At 37.4% G+C, this 22,131-nt stretch overlaps 1 protein-coding gene across 3 annotated transcripts; it reads right to left on the bottom strand.

Annotated features, from left to right (window-relative positions):
- Positions 1-1,995: 1,995 nt before the first annotated feature.
- On the bottom strand, positions 1,996-21,512 carry frmd6 (FERM domain containing 6). Of its 3 annotated transcripts, none has more exons than XM_073873478.1 (15): positions 21,094-21,512; positions 11,895-12,195; positions 11,704-11,799; positions 11,466-11,545; positions 11,152-11,228; positions 9,093-9,275; positions 8,487-8,646; positions 8,332-8,397; positions 8,176-8,244; positions 7,535-7,709; positions 6,799-7,107; positions 5,807-5,932; positions 4,421-4,512; positions 4,132-4,195; positions 3,802-4,005 (listed from the first exon to the last, which is right to left on the bottom strand). In XM_073873478.1, exons 2-15 carry the CDS (start codon positions 11,986-11,988, stop codon positions 3,947-3,949), a joined length of 1,650 nt encoding a protein of 549 aa, XP_073729579.1. In that variant the 5' UTR covers positions 11,989-12,195; positions 21,094-21,512; the 3' UTR covers positions 3,802-3,946. The 3 variants fall into 3 exon arrangements, 2 of the variants coding, with proteins under 2 accessions (XP_073729578.1, XP_073729579.1); XR_012372195.1 differs by having other exon boundaries at positions 3,959-4,005; positions 4,132-4,223; XM_073873477.1 differs by lacking the exon at positions 4,132-4,195 and having other exon boundaries at positions 1,996-4,005.
- Positions 21,513-22,131: the final 619 nt, after the last annotated feature.

The raw sequence follows: 22,131 nt of genomic DNA, 5'->3' as shown, positions 1-22,131 counted from the left end.
TAAAAGAGTACAATTCCATAATCTACTTAAAGTGCTCTATTTTCATGTACTAATTCTTAATATAGCCTACAATTTTTTGTTCTTTAGTACATTAATATGAAATATGCTAAAATGTAATTTAAAAATGCATTAAGGTACCACTTGTAATACATTTGAACCCATCTTTGTATGAAAGTACAAGTTTACTTCAAGTGTATACATTTTTGTAATACGAGATAGTATGTAAATGCATTTCAGATTTCTCAAAATAACACAGATTAGGACACACATGTTTTTAAGATTATCTTAATTATTAAAGTTTTGGTAAATTATGTAGTGTGTAAATAGGGCACTTTAAAGGGATAGTTCACCCAAAAATAAAAATTCTGTCAACATTTTTTCACGGTCATGTTGTTACAAACCTGTATAAATTCTTTGTTCTGAAGAACACGAAGGAAGATATTTTGAGGAATGTTTGTAACCAAATATTTAATGAGCCCCATCCACTTCAACAGTAGGAAAAAGAATACTATGGAAGTCAATGGGGCTCATTAACGATTTGTTTACAAAACATTAGAGAAAATTAAACTGTTAGCAAAAACTTGAGAATTGAGTGGGGCTGAGGGGTCGCTGTCACAAATACCCCCCTCCCATGACAGATGTAATCTCACTCCAAACTTTTGGTAAAACTTAAGAGCCTTGAGTAAACGCATTTATACTTAAAAATTTGTATTCATCTGTGAAGATTAACTTAGACAAAACATGTAAGTGTCTTTAACTTTTGTTAAAGACAGCACTGAAAAAAATTATTAATTGAATTTAATCAATTTTTTTAAGGTAAGTGGTTGCAATCAATTTATTTAAGCTACATTAAATTCAATGAATAATTTTTTTTAGTGAGTGTTTATATTTTGCGATAATCCAAAACTCTATGAAAAAAATGAATGGGCTCTTTTGCGAGGGTCCCGCTAACTTCCGGTTGGCCTACAAAAATACGTCATCCATGTGGCACTCTATGGGCCAAAACTTAACAAAATATACACCCAAAATCAAAAAAAATATTCTTTATACATGTGTAGTAGTGGCATATACAATCAAATTCAAGATATGAGTAAATAAAAATAGCTTAATTGTTGCATATAAATTACTTGATTGTCATTTTACTATACGCTATATTTTGATAATAAAAGTCTTGCTCTTTAATAAAGTGAGCAACAAGACTGCAGAATCAGCTGTGATAAGTCATCCTCATCAGGAATATTTTATAATATAAATGCATAATTTATGCAAGAAAGAAAGATATTAAAGGGACCATATCATGAAAATCTGACTTTTTCCATGTATACGTGCTATGATTGGGTCCCCAGTGCTTCTATCAACATAGAAAATATGAAAAAGATCAACCCAGTAACTTTTTGGTAAACCATTCTCTGCAAGCACATGAAAAAATAGGTCGTTGAAATTTGGCTCTCCTTATGATGTCATAAAGACCTCTTATTATAATAATACCACCCCTAATATGCACTATCCAACCACAGCACTGCCATTTAGTGCAGAGAAAAGCACAATTGAGTTTTAATTGCAAATAAACACCATCTTTGTGATCAGTGTTTGAATTTCAGCAGCTCATTTGCATTTTAAAGGACACACCCAAAACGCCACATTTTTGCACACACCTACAAAGTGGCAATTTTAACATGCTATAATAAATTATTTATATGGTATTTGGAGCTAAAACTTCACATATGTGCTCTGGGGACACCAAAGATTTATTTGACATCTTAAAAAAATCTTGTGTCATGGCCCCTTTAATTCATTCAAGTGGTCCTATAATAACCATTGTCTGCTAATAATTACCAATTTATAGGTAGAACCAGAAAACACTTGTCATATATAGTATGGGATTGTATTTATGCATTTCACACTCGCTTTCATCTATTACGACAAGTCTATGTGATGATTCCTACAATAAAGCAGATTTCTACTTCCTAAGAACTGCAGACAAAACAATCCAGATTTACGTACAAATAAAGGTACCTTTTATTGCAAACATTTGAGGACTTTGGCACCTGCAAGGCACAGAATACACTGTAATGTGGGAACAGATTTGTATGGGTCTCCAAACAAACTGGGAAAAATCGCATTTCATTTTTCACAAAGGGAATTCCTTTCACAGAAAGGACAAAGTCAAGCTGCAAAAACAAAGGGTAAACAGTACATGGAGTTCATGTATGAGTGACTTTCATCTGCACACAGAACGAATTCATGTGCCAAAAAATCTGATTCAACTCCAGAAACAATTGCAAGCTTTCCACGAATCATCTAGTGTAGGAAAATTCAGTTAGATAGCACAAAATCTGGATATTGGGGCATTTTGAATTCACTGCTGTTTCAAAGGCTGTTTGGGTAAAAGACAGATGAATGAGAAAACAGTTTGTGGGTACTCTATAGCTACTATATTAGTATTCATCATAAGTCACATGACACAAAGGCCCACATGCACATGAGCTTTTAAGTGCCGTTCATCCGAAGACCTCCAAACAGCAATCTGGAAAGGAAGAAGCATGTGATGAAAGGTGGGTTTCATTGTAATACATTTAGATCAGATATGCTTCATTATATTTAGTTTCTACCTTCCTTTGAACCAAAAGTGTACACACTCTCTCTCTTTCTCATTTATATAATGGAAGAAATGCATCGTGTAACCCTTACACAAGGTTTCTAATACTGTCTCCCATTAACAGCTTAATACTGACAGGCAACACACCATAAAAACACACAGCAGTTACATGAACCTACATAATAAAGAAATAACCAAGCAACTGCACACATTTGAGTTCCAGTTGGACACAAAAACTGGGAAAGTCTGAACAACAGTCTATGGAAGACATGAAGTCAAGCTGTTTTACCCCTTGAGCAGCTCCAGTATTGGCTGTGTACAAAAGCCACACTGGCATAAAATCCCATCAGTCGCTCTTCCACCGCATGCAGCGGCACGCCCGACTCTGACCCTCTGATTATGATGCTCACATGATTCGGTTCCCACAATCCCAAAAAGCTCATTAGGTTTAGTGTTATTCTTGGAGACGAGAGTGGGGTGTTTCCTTGGAGATGAGGGTGGTAAACAGGAGTGCAGAAAAATTTGTTCGAGAACCTGCATAGTGTATTCAAGGCACTATGGGTTAGGGCAGCCAGCACCGACACACTTCTGAATCCTTTGGTGAAGCAATTTTAATATTTTGGCATTAAGTTGGTGCAGAATTTCTTGCTTGTTCACGCACACACACATTAATGTAGTATTAGGAAGAGTTCAAACTAAATCTAAATACTGTCATTATTCAAATGATTGTGTCATTCTAACGCTGTATGATTTGCTTTCTTTACGAAACACAAAATCTGTTCTTTATATAATAAATGTGAATGGTGACCAGGGGCTCAAAAATGGTATGAACCAAATTTTATGGGCATATTTAAGCTGCAGAAGAGACTTAAAACTTAATTTTAAGTCTGTCTGTTAGCACAAAGCTATCAGATGACTTCAGAAATATAGCATGCAAATCCACTTCTCATAGGACAGCCACAGCTAAATTACATTGAAAATACAGAAGAAAGAAAATCATACAGATTTTAAACGACGAGGGTGAATAAATTATGACATAATTTTCATTTTCGGTGAACTATTCCTTTCGTTTCTCTTCCTCACACCACAAACTCTGGCTCTGCTTCAGTGGTCAGGTGCCCTATGGTCAGATCCTCTCTGTCAAGATCCAGAGAAAAATACTTGCTGGTTCTCTTAATAGGAAATGCGTTCTGGTTATTCCGGATACCGGCACACTGATCCGCAAGTCCCTGGTACCCACATCCGACGGTGTCCCCGAGGTCGGGTTCGCAGCCAAACGTATAACTGTGTGCCGTGTCCTGGCAAAGCTCCGCCCACTCTTGACAGTTCCTCTGGAAGAGACGAACATCATCCAGTGATTGGCTGTGTCGATCTGTAGAGCTCTGCCCCTTCCTGCCCATTGCCGTCTAATGAAACAAAGACAACGAAACTGAATTTAGCACATTTGAAACTAACACGCCGCATTCACTAACATGCTACACTAACTCTCGACTAACCCTAAAATCTCTAAGTGCGGGTAGCTGTGCACTCACATGAATTCACTGATGAGAAACGACAATGCTGTTGGGTGTAGGGTAAGGCTGCCCTAAACAAATACTGTTAAGAGGAAGTGGGGTTACCAGCACTGTTAAAAGAGATTACAGGATTACTGAACAGAAGAATGTAACAGATCGACGTCGTCCAGCACATCAGTGTTGCGCAGCTCTTTAACCTACATCGGTTAAGGCCATTTAAATTAACAGCTGTTGAAAACTATACAAACGTGTGCGTATGTGTTACATGTTTGTGTTTAGGTGCCAGCTGTGTGTGCTTGTGTGTCACCTGGGGAAGACATTCGATGCTCTGGCCTCTCATTCTCACAACCGTCTCTGATGAGCTGGATGTGGAAGAACTGACTTCCTTCACCACTAAACCTAAACACACAGATAGATAAAAAACACATTTCCAAATCACATCCAAGTTATAATTACTAACACAACACAAATATATGATTTCATGCACTCTCATGTTTATCTATACTGTATATATTTTTATCTACATATTATTTTCTTGGTCTATTAGGAAACTTTGATGCAAATATTTTACTATTTAAATGATAAATAGTCAAATTCTTAATAATGATTTGATGTCTGTGCATTCAGGGGGGAAATGTGCTTAAAGGGTTAGTCCATTTTCTTAAAAAAGATAATTTACTCACCACCATGTCATCCAAAATGTTAATGTCTTTCTTTGTTCAGTCGAGAAGAAATTATGTTTTTTGAGAAAAACATTCCAGGATTTTTCTCATTTTAATGGATTTTAATGGACCCCAACACTTAACAGTTTTAATGCAGTTTAAAATTGCAGTTTCAAAGGACTCTAAACAATCCCAAACGAGGCATAAGGGTTTTATCTTGCGAAATGACTGTCATTTTTGGAAAGAAAAAAAAAATGCACTTTTAAACCACAACTTCTCGTCTATCTCCGGTCCTGTGACGCATCAGCGTGACCTCAAGTAATTGCATAATGCCGTGGAAAGGTCACGTGTTACATATATGAAACGCACATTTGCGGACCATTTTAAACAATAAATTGCCGGAACGCTCCTCTTTCTCCACACTTGTAAATACTGGCGCGTAGTTTTGATACGTCATTCGTGAACTCTTTAGACGTGATGACGTATTACGTGAGGTCGTGCTGGCGCGTCACAGGACTGGAAGAGAATGAGAAGTTGTGGTTTAAAAGTGCATATTTTAAACTGCATTAAAACTTTTAAGTATTGGGGTCCATTAAAGTCCATTAAAATGAGAAAAATCCCGGAACGCTTTCCTCAAAAAACAAAACTTCTTCCCGAATTTTTTTTTAAGAAAATGGACTAATCCTTTAAAGGGATAGTTCATTGAAAAATGTAAATTCTGCCATTGTTTCTTGTCCCTTCAAGTTGTTCCAAACTTGTATACACTTCTTTGTTCTGCTGAATACAAAGAAAGACATTTTGAAGAATGTTTGTAACCAAGAAGATCTGGGGAACCATTGACTTCCATAGTAGGAAAAAATAATATTATGAAAGTAAATGGTGCCTCAGATCTGTTATATTTCAAAATTTCTCCATTTGTATTCATCAGAACAAAAAAAATATTTAGTGGTTTGGAACAACTTAAGGGAGAGTGACTGACGGCAGTATTTAAATTTTTTGGTGAACTATCCCTGTAACATTCATGAACGTACCCGAGCAGCCATTGTTCTGCGCTGATGTCAGCATTTCTTCTGTGATGTGGATACACAGCTCCTGGTGGAGGTCTAAGTCATCAAGATCTTCACAGCTTTTCGGATCATCGACCAACATCTCGATCTCTAACATAACACACAAACATGCACAGATGCTCAGCACTGACAGCTACTCAAATAATACATGCTAGGGTTGTAAGATTTAAAGTGACACAAAAAATGCTAATTTTCCTGCTCCTCTAGAGTTAAACATGTGATTTTTACCGTTTTGGAATCCATTCAGCCGATCTCCGGGTCTGGCGGTACCATTTTTAGCATAGCTTAGCATAATCCATTGAATCTGATTAGACCATTAGCATCGGGCTTAAAAGTGATCAAAGAGTTTCAATATTTTTCCTATTGAAAACTTGACTCTTCTGTAGTTACATTGTGTACTAAGACCGACGGAAAATTAAAAGAAGTGATTTTCTACGCAGATATGGCTAGGAACTATACTCTCATTCTGGCATAATAATCAAGGACTTTCCTGATGTAACATGGCTGCAGGAGACGCAACGATATTACGCAGTGCCCTGCTATTGAAAGTTACCAAGGGGACTATTTTCAGGCACGGCGTAATATTATTGTGCCTGCTGCAGCCATATTATACTGTATGTGACCCTGTCTAGGAAAACTAGACAAAGGTTATAATTTCACAGACTGTTCTTTAAGATGATTGTATGTAGAAAACAGTAAATCACAAAAAATGACTTGGATTTCACAGACAGGGTCACATATTTTTCTCAATACTCTCTCTGCAGCCCTACAACATACAGCAACAGATCTCTACATGTTCATGTTATGTGTAATTGTAACTGTAGATATATCTAGCTTAGGAGTAGACCAGAATACATCAAGATGGCAACAGGACTGGTGTATAGTTTTTGATAAATGTTACTACTAGATATATATGGCACATGCAAGCATTCTCTGTGTGCATGAATGCGTCTCACCATCTTCATCCAAGCAGTGTTCCTTGCTGCTGCTCTCGATGCCAGACGTGTGCGTGCTGGCGTGGCTGGTGTTGGAGGACGAGTGTGTTCTCAGCGGTCTGTGCGGCGTGTTTGTAGGAGTCCGGAAACTGTCGGTGTCGACGCCCGACGTGCGGGAGCTGCCGTGACTCGTGGTGGAGTGTCGTGAAAAGGGATTGGGACGTGATGTACTGCCTGCGCTGCTGCCGCTGGCCCTTGAACGCTGGTCCAGGTTATCCATATCTGCCTCCAGACCATAACTGATGTATGACTCCCTATACTGCTTCTTTTCTGAGAACACACAACACAGAGGTTTTAAGTTTAGTAGGTTTAATTTCAGGTCTTGTAGGTAGTGATTCAACATGCGCCAAAGCTTTACAGGTGTCCTAAGTTGAAGTCATGGCTTGAGATCACATCCTGATCCCGTTTCCTGTCCCTATTCCCTACTGTCCTGTTTAAGGAAAAATATTTGTGTGTAATGACTTCAAAACTGCATATTTGATCCCTGGCAACCAATTGTCTACATAACTGTGCTAGTTTATGTCTTTTGCAGTCATTATTCCTTAAATATTTACATATTTCACACAATGGTTCTAAATTATTTTAATTTTAGAAAATCAATAAAAATAATTAGATAATAACATGCATATCTTCTAAAACCGATGTATGTTGTTGACCTCACATCAATGGATTTGCAAATACTCTCTTTTTTATTTACCTTCATTTTCTTCCAGACGTCGAACCTGTTTCAGCACAGGTTGTAGGTTCATGTACAGTCGATGACTGTTGCTGAGTAACTGTAGGAGATGTCGTGACCTCAAAGGACAGCCGGTGTAATAGATGAGCTTCCTAGCGGAGGGCAAGCCATCAGGAAGGATCTCAAACTTCTTACCCTGGGAAAGCAAACAGGTGAATGTTGCAGGTCAAGTGAGGAGCATCAGCATCAATGAGGCATTTTATCCTTTATAATCATTTTGTTTTATGCAGACCTATAGAGCTGTATTTTAAGAATCTTAAGAGGAAATTGTATAGTAAAAGAAGAAATTTTGATCATAAATGGTAAGCACAGTTAATGGTACCCATTGACTTCCATAGTATTTGTTTTTCCTACTATGGAAATGTTTATGAAACTTGTAAGGAAAACACTTTACCATAGTGTCCCATTTGCTAACATTGGTAATTACATTAGTTAACATAAATTAACAATAAACAATACTCCTACAGAATTTTTTAATCTAGTTCATGTTAACTGCAACATTTACTAATACATTTTTAAACAAAGTATCGGTTAACACTAGTTCATACACAATAAGATTTTGTAAAGTGCTATGCATGCACTCAATTGACCACAATACTGACCACAAACACCAGTTTTCCCACGTTGGTCCAGGGAAAATCATACAAGAGTTGCCTGACAGTTCCCACATTCTGAACAACAAACAGAAATGATTACATCAAAGAAATTCAAGATGACACACTAATAGAGCTGTATAGCGGTGTTTGAAAAAAACATACCTGAAAAACCTGAATCCCGCGTAAGGTGAGTCCCAGAGTTAAAGAGGCTTCCAGTTCTTTCTTATCCTGACCAAAACAATAATTCACACAATGCTCAAACTCTAAACGCTCACGCACACACAAGCAAGCAATACAAGCAGGAGTCCTTCACTGACCTTGTAAAGACGATAATAATGAACAGCCACGTCATCCAGGAGCGCTGCTTCCTTAATGTACTTCAGCTGGGCTTCAGATGCAGTGAGAGCGAATTGCTCTTTGTGCATGTTGGGAATATGACGGAGAATATAGTCACAACCTCTTTTCGCAATCACCCAGAACAGAAAGATAAAGAATAATATTAAGGATTAAAGTATTCCTTGAATATATGCTGCTGATTATTATTAATTAATATTATTCACAGCATTACATTTATCTAAAGTTGTATTGTTTTTGTAGTAACCTAATTTCTGAAAGCTTAAAAAAACTGCAGAAGAAAAGTTGTATGTATATGTACCAGCACAGCTCTGGATGTCTGTAGCTAATGTACCCAGATTTTCTATTAGAGCTCTTAACTATTTTTAACCTCAATCCACAAAATGCATTGATGTATGAAGTTTCTTTTCTGCAAAGAGCTTGTTCAGTGTTCCTAAAGTATTCTGGGGCGGCACACTGTGGCCCATAAACCTCACACGCAGAGGGCGAATGCACACGTTTTAGGGGCCTAATCAGAACAATGATTCATCAGAGAGCTTTAATGGGTGATGCTGTGCAGACTTACCCAGGAGGGAAAATAAGCTTCTGGCTGGAAATAGGCACCAAAGTGTTTGTTACGTTTGAAGTTTCCCAGGTCAGCCTGCAGAGCGAATGCAGCAAGCAGGAAATAAGCCTCCTCTCTCTGAATACACTGAGACTGCACGACCTGCTTCCTCAAGTGCCAATAGTAATAATAACGTGCCACGCGATCACTAAAACACAAGGAATAGAAGAGCAGACAAAGAAAAACATTGTCAGACATTTTCTGACACGTTTGTTCAGTGCATTAGCATGCATTTATTAAATGTGACCCTGGACAGGTCAGGGGTCGCCAACCTTTTTGTGAGCAAGGGCTACCACAATGGATAAAACTATCGGGACTTGGTTATATGTTTTATTATTGTTTAAAATGTTAACATACATAAAAGAAGCCAAGCTAATATAAAAAATATGTAATAAATAAATATTACAATTGAGACTATTAACTAGAATGCGCTTTGGCGGGCACCATGTTAAAGACCACTGGGTTAAAAGCTGAATAAATAAGCTTTCCATTAATGTATGGTTTGTTAAGATATGACAATATTTGTCCGAGACACATACAACTATATGGAAATCTTGAATCTAATGCTGCAAAATATCTAAATATAGTTGTCCAAATAATTTCCTTATCAACACATATGATGAATAATTATATATATATATTTTAGGGCTGTCAAAATAACGCATTGATTTCGATTTCTTAATCTGAGAAAAAATTACACATAAAAATAACGCATAAAAAATAACGCAGATTAATCCATTCCGTATTGACCTTTGAACCTGAAAACGTCCTAGCCACCATTCGACTGTAAAATGAAGAAGGGAGACGAGAACGCCCTGGCGGTAACTGGATCGGATCATTGATTGGAACATTTACTTATAAAAAAACGGCCTGATGGAAGTGATAAAAATAAAGTCGTCTGCAATGTCTGCAGCAAAGAATTTGCATATCAACGGAGTTCATCCACTCTAAAGTACCACATCAACGCAAAGCATCCAGGAGTTAACGTTTATCCGGACGTACGACCTAGCACGTCCCGTAATACCAAAGGTGAGGGGACGATTTTTTATTTAAGGTTTTGAATTTATTTACTTAGCATATTACTGTAAGTTAGGTCATTTTATTGATTGTTATAGCCATTATTTGAACAGTGAAAAAACTGTAATAATAATGCTGCGTTTACACCAGCCGCGGTAGAGGCGGCAAGTGCGGGTGATTTACATGTTAAGCCAATGCAAATACGCGATTACATGCGGATTATCATTCTGCGGCGCAGCGCGAATTGAGCATTGCCGCGGGAAATGCGCGAGTTGAAAAATCCGAACTTCTGCGGATTTCCGCGCCGCGTTAACCAATCTGGACCTTGCTGTAGTAGTGACGTGATTACAAGAAGCGAGCGGAGTGGCGGAGTCTCCGCAGAGTCGCAGACGCCCCTCCCATAACGTGGATTTCCACATGAATTTCTCGAATGACTAGAATTTCACACACAGGTGAAGCGAGTGAACTCAAATGTTCAAGCGTCCAACTACGCGCGAATTGCGCGTTTTTGCCGCCCCTTTCGCGGCTGGTGTAAACGCAACATAAGAGTTTTTGAACTTTAATGTCACTAATGCTGATTATTCATTAATTAATTTAAATTGAAATATTTAATACTTTCACAGCAAAAATTATGTATGCGATTAATTTAGATTAATTAATCACAGAGTATGTAATTAATTATATTAAAATTCTTAATTGATTGACAGTCCTATATATATGGTAGGGAAATGTACAAAATCTTCATGGAACATGACCTTTACTTAATATCCTAATGATTTTTGTCATTAAGAAAAATTATAATTTAGACCCATACAGTGTACTATTATAGTAATGCTAATTTGTGTGTGTGTGTGTGTGTGTGTGTGTGTGTGTGCGCGTGTGTGCGTGTGTGCATGTGTGTGTGTACCTGGTAATCCAGAAAAAAAAAATCGAATTACATCTATGAAAAGTCCCCATAAAACATGTAAACGTGTGAATGTGACAAATGAAAAAATAAAAAATTTCACCTGATAAGTCTTCCGTTTTCCACATAATACTGTGCTCTAAAGTGAACTATCATCGGTGGTCCAAACTGATCAATTCCCTACAATTGAAACACATACTTGGTAAGTATTCAGTCAACATGTGCAACATTAAAGTAATAAGGGTCCCCAAAATCTGACCAATTGTGTTCCAGAAGCTCAGTTGGTAGAGCATTGTGTTAGCAGTTCGAAAGGTCATTGGGTTCAATCCCAAAAATACATAATGATAAAATGTACACCTTGAATGCACACCTCATGGAAAATCACGTTGAGTAAATGTAATGCTATGTGTGTCATACCTTGCTGGCCTCTCGTTTCCATTCTTTCGGACAATATTTAGACAGTTTTTGTCCCAGTTCCATGTATATGTGTTCATTATCTAGGAGAAAACGCACAGTTAAAACACATTTGAGATCATCAGATTTTAACAAAGCAGTTATAATAAACCTGAATACAATAACAGAGAGCCATGTAAAGTATTTTATGTTGTCTTTTTATGAGTCTATTTAAGGTGATTTATACAGCGAGATGTCTTACTCTGAATAACACTGAGGCCGAACAGGTGACAGTCCTTCAACCTGAGCAGATCACATATCTGCACCAACAACTCTTGACATAAAGTCTTAACACTGAGAAAAGACAGAGAGAAAAATGTAAAAAAAAAAAAGAAGAGAAGCAGTGTGTTTGTGTGAGGTTGTGTCTGGGTGTAACAGTAGTACTCACACTGACAATTACATTGAGTGTTTCATCATTGGGGAGGAACACACACACACACCGACGGTCCTGCATCGTCTTGTTATTGTGGAAAGTCAGTTTGCTCATGTTTGAGAGGCTGCAGCCTGTAGATTTCTGCCCCTCGCTGGAGCTCCGCTCCTGAGCACCTCCCACTTATGATGGGATCAGATAACTCGTAGACACACACATAAACACGCACACAATCTTACTCTTTGACAAGAGAAACTCAAGCTCATCCGCATGCGTTTCAAAGCAACAGTTTCTTCAAACACACAGGAGTCCCAGTGCCAGGCTCTGAAAAAGACAGAAAGACAAATAAATAAACTATACAATGATTAACAGACCAAAAAATTATAACAATAAAATGCATTGTCCCCAGAAAACGACAGCTACAAGACAAAGGGGCATGTACGGACTCAGAAACAGCTGTATTTGATAGTGGTTCTCAAGCAATAAGGTATAAGAGGCTATTATATGTTCTGTATATAGTCACAAATATTAAGCACGTGTTTATGAAAATTTTATTTTTAAGGTAAAACTAAACATTGTATGCCATTCTTCCATCAGAAGATACAGAACGCTGTTATGCAACAAAAACATCTATGGGTGTTGCACAGTCAAATACTAAACAAACCACAGTGAATGGCCACAACTATCAGTTAAGACCACAACTATTTGTTTCATAATTATGGATATATAACATCTTGCGTGTTTACATTTTGTCCCCCAAATTTAATTTTATGTCATAATTCAAATCACTGATATCAGATATTAAATCATAGAAATCTGCTTGCATCGACAAGCAAAACATAGTTGTATAAGATCTGAAACGTTGGATACATTTCTCTCTGTCTGTACTCTGTATCACTGTTTGAGAGGCAAAGCAATAAAGCAAGTGTTACAAAGAAAAAACTTGCCTTTCCTATCATAAAGAGGGAATCCTCCTCAAATGCCACACAGTCCTATCCACCAAAAATATTAATGGTGATTAAAACAAGCTGATTAATACATTACCTTTTTTTGGACAACCAATCCAGACTATGCAATTTGTTTATCTTTGAGAGTGACCTGAATTTTATTTAGGTAGAGTATCAGACTTGGGACAGGGCTCTGCCGACTTGGGCAGGTAAGCAACTACCCCTAGTAGTGTTTTCACAAAACCAATATTTCAATACTCGGTACAAATACCAGCAAAAAAAGCCAATTTCGATATGAAAGCAAAACACAAAAACATGCTAACAAGTTAAATATCTATATAAAAAAGAAATATAAAAGCATAGATATTCTGTATTTATTTCAAGTATAAAATGTATTTGTTGCTGAAAGGTTTTAGCACCTGACTGTGTGTGTTTTCTGGGGTCTTTCATGCTAATTATCCTCAGTCTATAGCTTTAGAAGACAAAATACAATATACTTCGGTAAGACAACTGATTTAACATAGATGCATTTACAACAGGGGTCTCATTAATAAAGCGTGCTGGGAACTGGCGTATGCACGTTTTCAGCCCCGTTTTGTGCGTACGCCAGATCCCACGCAAAAGTTGTGGTAGATCATTAAAAAAACAACTTGATGGAATAATGGGCTTGAACGGTGGGATCTGAGGAGGATTCATGTACGTACACTTGCAGGTGATCTGTGATTTATAAAGGGAACATTGCTTTGTTTTATAACCTCTTAATGTTTTGTTGTGCTGCCTCACGATTAGTCGCGACTAATTGTTTGCAGAATAAAAGTTTTTGTTTACATAACATATGTGTGTACTGTGTATAATAATTATGTATATATACATACACACACATACATGTATAATTTTAAGAAAAAAACATATTTATATAATATATGAAGAGTTTCGTTGCAAAACGAGATAAATCCATTTTTTTACATTTTTGTCAAAACATGTTTATTATTATGTTATCATGTTATTATTTTGTTTTATGGTGCTACTTAGCTGTATTTTTTAAGTTATGATGGTTTAAATCAAAACAAACCAACTGCAGTTGCATTGAAATTAATTGGAATGCACAACCAAAAAACGAGATTTCTGAACAATTAAAAAAACTGTGGTTATCTCGTTTTGCAACAAAACTCTTCATATACACATGCATGCAAATGTTTCTTAATTATATACATGCGTGCGTGCGTGCGTGCGTGTGTGTGTGTTTATACATAATTATTATACACAGTACACCCATGTAAACAAAAACTTTAATTCTGCAAATGATTAGTCGCAACTAATCGTGAGGCAGCACTAATATTTTTTGGCGTATGCCATTTTTAGCTTTTGTGCGTACGTAGACTTTAGTAAGGATTCTATGCACAGTTTTATAAATGAGACCACACCAAACGCATTTATTGCAGTTGCAGGCGCCTTTTTTGAATGATTTTCTATGGGCAATGAGGGTTATGTGCGCTATTTATGCACGCCGAACGCCTTAAGTTTTTAAAGGAAAGCTGAGAGCGAAAAAGCGCCTAATGACATTCGCGCCTTTCAATTGTCCAATCAAATGAGGGGAGAGGTGGGCCTTCAGTTGTAGTGACGAAAGTTTACAGTTGTTTAAAACGTGTTTGGTTTGATTGGCCCCTTAGTCTATAATCTAACCCATTCTGAAGCGACACTAAACTGCAATGAAAAAGCAAACCGAGCCAAAGTTTAGTGTGGCGAGTCAAGCCGTGTTATATCACACAATGGAAAAGCGACTTTTGTATGCCATCTCGCGCAAATAGTTTAAGGGCCGGTTCACATTTTGCATCTAAAACAGTGGTGAAAACGTGATATCACCGCTTTCCTCCTTCCCATCACGGCAAAAAAAAGGGTATTTTCAACTTGCTGTGACCATGTCGCTCTCTATTTGAGCGCGCTTGCCGCATGTCTACATTTAAAATAAGGTATTTGTGTGCGTAAAAAACACGAAATGTGAACTGCCCCTAATTCGTTTTTGATGTGAACGCAACATTGCCGTAATGGCAGCAGTTCAATCAGGACTAGAAATCATCTCCTGTAACGGTTTAATGTGCAGTCATCCATAAACTCTACAAATAATAATAAAAAGAAAGTAGATTTGTACAAACAAAGCAGATAAAATGTAAAATGGGAGAGAAATCGAGAAGGAAATTTTGCAGCAGTCAGGAGAATTCCACCCAACATCTGCTTCTCATTCAAACAATGAAGGCCTTTGATTCTTTCACACACACATATGCTGATCTACATGCACTACACATGCATAACATTAATACATTAGATGACAATGACATCTTGGCTTTCATGTTTTGGTTTGTAGTTAATTAGTGAGACATGTAAAGTTTTTTTGTTTGTTTTTATGAAAACTATGCATTAGACCGTTAAAGGAAAATGGGCAATCTGCTTTAAATCATTTAAATCTATGACATGATATTTTGAGGCCATTATAGGGGCTGTATTAAGTATAGCAGGATGGAACCAGCGCAGAGGAGATGGTTGCATGACTTGTTTGTATGACGTTATGCGTGACATTCCTTTGTTGGAAAAATTGTGAAACTTCCTGAATTATTTATCAAGACAAAAGTCATCCGTATACAGACACAGCCGTAGACCGTTATAACTTATACACTATTAAAGTCTATGTGACAGCTGTCAACATCTTGCCTTCAGGGATTAAATCTTACCGTATCTTAAAAAGATGTCAGTTGAAGTGCTGGGGTTTCGTTTTTACTGTCTTACAACAAGTTTCAATGTCCTTTTACCTCCCAAGCTGAAACATCTGGAACCTACGCAGACAACTAAAGCAGCCAGAAATGTAGAACGAGTGGAGAGATTTATCCATAGTTTAAGAGAAGTAAACAAGTAACAGTGAAGAACGAGAGGTAAGGAAATGCCACTGATAGGTGGAAACCGCATGCCCAAACATGCTCAGATACTGCTGGTTTACAGTTATTTAATGTGCTTGTGAGGCTTCACATGGACTGAAGTCTTTCATGTAGCTGTACAGTGAGCCGTTCTGGATTCTGATCCCCTGAAAGCATCTTTACACCTGTTATTAAAATCTATATAATACATAACCTTGAGGTTCCACCTGCTGGGATGTACATAAAAAATCTAAACATTAATGCGAGTCTAGATCCCTCATCTATAATGTCTATCTTTATCCTAAATTATATTCATACTCAAAAAAAGTACTGTACAACCTTTATGATCAACATTGTTTTTGTTTCAATACATTACGATGACGTACAAGCACATTATTTACACAAACTAAAATTAGGCTTTATATTCTGCCTTTGTCTATCCAATATGGCTGTCAGGCAATGTGTTAAGAAAACATGCGAACACAAAGACGACTAAAACATGGGTAAAATGATAAGGTAGCACATTGAACTGCAAGCTGGGTTATTTTCAACCCATTGTTAGGTCCAAATCCATTGGGATATAAACTAGCCTATGCTGGGTTGTTTTAACAAATGGCTGGGTCAAATATAACATTTTCTGGGTTAATTGGAATTTAACCCAACATTTGGGTTTGTCGCTTTTTGACCCAACGCTGGGTTGAAAATAACCCAACATTTTAAAATGCACGCACAACATTGTAACCAAGTATAAGTTTACTACATATTAAAGTGAGCCATGAAACTGATCCATCTAACCTACCACTCCTGCTGTCACTGAGACACGGTTTCTTTTAAATGTTAAAGAGCTACACCAAAACAGATGTCTGGTTAGAGATACTGTTTTTTCAATCCCATGGTAGTCCACAACAAACCAAGATCAGGTCACACTCACACAGGTTTATAAAGACTTCATGGTTCAAAATCAAACTGTACAATCTTGACAATTTTTCACTGACTCAAAAAAAATATTTTATGAATTTAGCTGACCAGTTAAGTCCTACTGGAGCAATACCTTGGGTTTATTAGAAAAAGTTTCAATGTCTTGCCGATGGGCACTTCTTAAGGCCGAAGTATGGTCCACTTTGTACGGGTACGTGAGGGTCCGCGTACTAGAGGTCGACCGACAGTGGATTTTACCGATACAGATAACGAAGTTGGTCCCAAGTTGCCGATAATCGATTAATTGACCAATTAAAAGTTTTTAAAATGGATACTGGACAAAAAAACATAAAGTGAAACAGTGATAAAATGTAGGGATGGGATGATTACCGATTTCACGATTAACCACGATTAGTATTATCGTTTAAAATTTAATGATCATTACAACCGTGCTTGATTATCGTGATTTTGAAAACTTGTAGTAAAACCTGTCCAGCAGAATCAGTTTGACACAGGCGCCCACATGCAACATAGTTTTTTTGCATAAGAAATCAGTTAAGGGATAATGTATTGTATTCGTTCACGGTAAACTTATTAGACAGATTTGTTTATTTTTTACCACAGAAATAATTTCAGGAACATAAAATATTAAATTGTGATTTTTTAAAATAAAACTTGTTCAAATGTTTTCAGTGTGTGTGTCAGTTCATTTCCATCTCATTTTGACAAAACCATAATAATATTGATAACTGTGATAACTTTGGTCACTATAATCATGATATGAAATTTTCATACCATCTCTAATCTCTAATAAAATGTATTACAAAAGTAATAAAAACAACAGTACTAAACCATAAAAAAATGTGCTAAATGAAATAAATGTATAAATAAAAAATATATGTATGGAAGTAAATACTTCTGTGAAATACTCCCACTGGTAAAATTCAAATTACATATGTGTGTATTATATGTAGTACTTTATTTGCTTCGGTTTAAACATTTATTGACTATCTAATCAAAATAATAAAAGATGTATTGCAGTGATGATAAAAAAACTGAATTCAGATTTTGATTCGTTGGATATGTTAACATAGCCGACAGCTGCATATAGTTCGCTTTCTCTCGTTATTGACTTAAAATATGGATAAAAGTAACCAGCTGGATATAAACTAATGCAAATTATTGGTAATAATCATGACCTTAAAGATTTGGGTTGGATGTACCTGCGTGTATTTTTGTGTAACTGTTTGTTAGCGTCCTGTCAGCCTTGACAACAAACTTAGGTTCCTGCTGTTGTTTCTTTGCTAATGCATCAATTTAGCAAATTAATTACTTTATAATGATATAAAGCAACAGACGAACTCTGAAAAACTATGGGCATGTATTTTTTGACGATATCCGATTGTTCCACCAAAGAACTCTCAGTGCCGCTTAAAGGAATAGTCTACTCATTTTCAACATCAAAATATGTTATTACCTTAACTAAGAATTGTTGATACATCCCTCTATCATCTGTGTGCGTGCACGTAAGCGCTGGAGCGCGGCGACGCTTCGATAGCATTTAGCTTAGCCCCATTCATTCAATGGTACCATTTAGAGATAAAGTTAGAAGTGACCAAACACATCAACGTTTTTCCTATTTAAGACGAGAAGTTATACGAGCAAGTTTGGTGGTACAAAACAAAACGCAGCGCTTCTCCAAGCGGACTCAAAAGAGGAGCTACATTTTATGGCGTAATAGCACTTTTGGGAGTACTTCGACTCGGCGCAGTAACACCCTCCCTCTCCCATTATGAGAGTGAGAAGGGGAGCGGACTTTTCAGGCGAGTCGAAGTACTCCCAAAAGTGCTATTACGCCATACAATATAGTTCCTCTTTTAAATCCGCTTAGAAAAGCGCTACGTTTTATTTTGTACCACCAAACTTGCTCGTATAACTACTCGTCTTGAATAGGAAAAACGTTGATGTGTTTGGTCACTTCTAACTTTATCTCTATATGGTACAATTGAATGAATGGGGCTAAGCTAAATGCTATCGAAGCGTCGCAGCGCGCTCCAGCTCTTACATGCACGCAAACAGATGATAGAGGGATCTATCAACAGTCCTTGGTTAAGGTAATAACATATTTTAATATTGAAAATGAGTAGACTATTCCTTTAATCGTCAAAACCGATTAATCGGTCTACTGCTGCCGCATACAGTGCGCATTAAGACATGGGATGAGATTTTTGAAACCCCTCCCAAATTGTACGCATACATCGTGTATGCGCCTACAGGAAAATGTAGTATGTAGCCCAGGAGACGCATTGCATTTTGTCGCAATGCGCATGTGTCAAACGTCTGTGTACACTTATGATTCAAATCAACTATATTTTGCAAGGCTATACATTCGACCTTGCACGTACATAGGCGTACACATAAAAACATACTCCGGTCTTTAGGATACAGATTTAACCACTCTGACCTGACAACTTGGATACTTAATCATTAAGCTCTCATAAAGTTTCTCATAAAGAGACACTTCAATGTCAAAGTAAAGTAATGTTCCTTTTTTCACCTCACCACACAGCTTTCACACACAGTTAGCCCAAAAATTGAAAAAATCTTTAGCCTCTCGGGAAAATCATTTTTGAGCATCTATTCTAGTTGCCCTTAAGGCAACCAAGCTTTTACAAACAACACACCCACAAACACACACAAATGAAGGGCAGCTCAGTAAAGAAAACATCCTGAGGTTAAAAAAAAGAAAGGAAACAAAGCAGAGCACAAAATGCTTCCTGGCACCACAAACAATAACACAAACACACACAGACACCAAGCAAACTTAACATTATCCAATGCAGATCTACACCTCATTCGTCACCTCAAGAGAACAATATTACACAACAATAATAACACTGACACAGGATGTGACTACCGACAGACTCAGACTGCAGCCTGCATCCAAATAAACACACAACTTCCTTGACAAAACTTCATCTAACACTTAGACGTCTATTCTGAGCAAACGCATTGTTTTATTTCTCTACCTAGGGGCTAATATAAAGGGGCATCAACATTCGGACACCTAAAAAATATTTTAATTCTCAGAGAAATCAACGTAATACTAGACAGGATAAACGTGTGACCCTCACACAGGTTAGTATAGAGTTCCACTGCGCTAATATTAAACCCGCCCTGACCGCGAAAAGGAAATACTGAACATTCCTGAATCAAGAAGGGGACAGAAAGAGAGAGACAGACAAACAGAGAGAAAGAAAGAGAGAGAAAAATAATGAATCTTTTCCGATTCGTGTTATACTCTGATTTAGATGAGCCACATGTTCTGTTGGGACTGAAATTACTTCCTTTGTAATAGGAGGGTCCGAGAGACCCTTATGCTGTACATGTACAAATTAACAATAATGGTTTCGTTTTTATTTTACATTTTTAAGTATGTAACACTGACTTAATTACACCCATATTTTCATCCTTTAATCGCCCGTCTGTTTAACCACAAAACAAGCGTACGCTGCTTCTGTTCTGGGTCACTTTGATCTCGGGAATAACACATTGTTATATAACACAATAACAGAACAATACACAAATGACAACTTCAAAAAGACAAGCAGGAGTGCTTTAAACAAAATTTGATTTGCTCATATTTCAAACTGGAGAACCAACCACAAATGCATTTATCAATTTCATAGTGGACCTTCCAAACATTTCATGCTGAAATGTTTTGGCAACCATTATGGTAAAAATGTCATCTGGTTGAGTTTTGAAACCCAGCCAGTATGTCTCCTTACTGCAAATGGACAGACCCCATATAACCCCAGGGTTATGTAGGCCATTGAGCTTAATGGGTGCTATACACCAATCCAAGTACCAACACATTACTCCAGAAATAGCAAGTGAATGTAGTAATGTGACATTAAAAGTAGATTTATGAACTAAAACGTGTATTTAAGAACTAATGCACACGCCTTTATATTATTAGATTACCATGGTAACCGTAAGTTTCACCTAGGACACCATGTGCATACAGTATAGTTGTTGTGTCTTTAAAATGATGTAAAAACAAATTTATATGGAATCTTCTGAAAACAGTTTCAAACATCCTTCTGTTAGTATTATTATTATTTACCCTGTCTGTTGTTATAACAAGTTACCATAGTATTATGATAGTACTAACGTTACCGTTACCTGTATTAACTTAAGTAAGCATTTTGGTGGACACTGTGGTAGATTTTTGCAACTCAGCAGAATGAAAACCAGTCCTGTGATTTTGTGAATAATCTCCATCTTCTCTTTCTCCCGTTTGTGCTTCTGTGTGTGTGCGCGCGCGCGTGTTTTTGCGGGCCGGCGATGCCACGTAGAATAAGTTATTTGGGAAATGCAAGGAGACCAAACTCTCTCTAAACCCTGGGCATGTATTAATAAAACAATATAGTTGTAATGATAAAACTCACCTTCTTGGTGACGATAACTCCTCGTACTCGCGAAATATTCCCAAACACACCTTCCATGTAACTGAATCTTTTTCCGTGCTCGCCAGTCTAGCACATAATCCCGAGCTGCGAACTCAACCCCATCGGGCTCCCCAAAACTCACAAACCACTATACATGTGGAGGGAATTTCCCAACCTTGTGTAGGAGGGGTGACGAGCAACAGAGGAATGGGTCCGGAAAGGCGTCTGCTAAACTGTATCGCTTTCCCTCAAATTTTAAACGCAACGCTGCGGCTGTGCTATATTTGCGCCGCCGATGTGTTTACATTTAACCAAGCGCGTGAGAAAGCCCACCCCTCTGAAGCAGACGTTGGTAGCGTCCACGGCTGCCCGACATGCCTTTACCTCAGCCTGCAGGAGAAATGACGAATCCCAGTACAACTGCATGGACATAGCTTATGAATATTGATTAGTTCACGCAGACGTTGCTTGGTAACCTTCAGTCACGTGGTTCAATTGATATTCATGAGCCATGGTGGGATTCGCCAGCTGAATTGTTCGTAATGATTTTAGCCAATCAGATAGACCTATTTGGTGAACGTCATGATGCGTAATTAATATTCACAAGCCAAGCCTTCTTCATAGTACAAACTTGCGCTTTGCCCAAACAGCGGAAATTGGGAACGCAATTGCCAAATCACAAGCGCGCATAGTGTTCCGATGCCCATTGAATGATTCAGTTATTACTGTATGTCCAAACCTCTTTGTCATCCTGCATTTATTTTTCCACAAATTTGTCATCATTTCATCATTTATGTCTCTCAGGCAAATAAAATGGATTTGATGGCTTGTTTTGGCCATTGTACTGGTTTTGACGATTGGTGTTTTTGCCATAGTATAGGGCTAAGTTAGTGTTCAGGTTAATATTGCAGTGTTAATTATTTACGTTAGAGTTAATATACACCTGGCTTGGTGAGAGTGGAGATGGAGAAACTAAAAAAGACCAAATGGAGATGGTTTCAGGTCATGACCTTGTGTGAGATTCACAAGAGTGTGAGA

This window comes from Misgurnus anguillicaudatus, chromosome 11 (assembly GCF_027580225.2).
Source record: "Misgurnus anguillicaudatus chromosome 11, ASM2758022v2, whole genome shotgun sequence".
NCBI lineage: Eukaryota > Metazoa > Chordata > Actinopteri > Cypriniformes > Cobitidae > Misgurnus > Misgurnus anguillicaudatus.
Note: the sequence above shows the minus strand (reverse complement) of the source record. Positions and strands in the feature narration are given on the sequence as shown.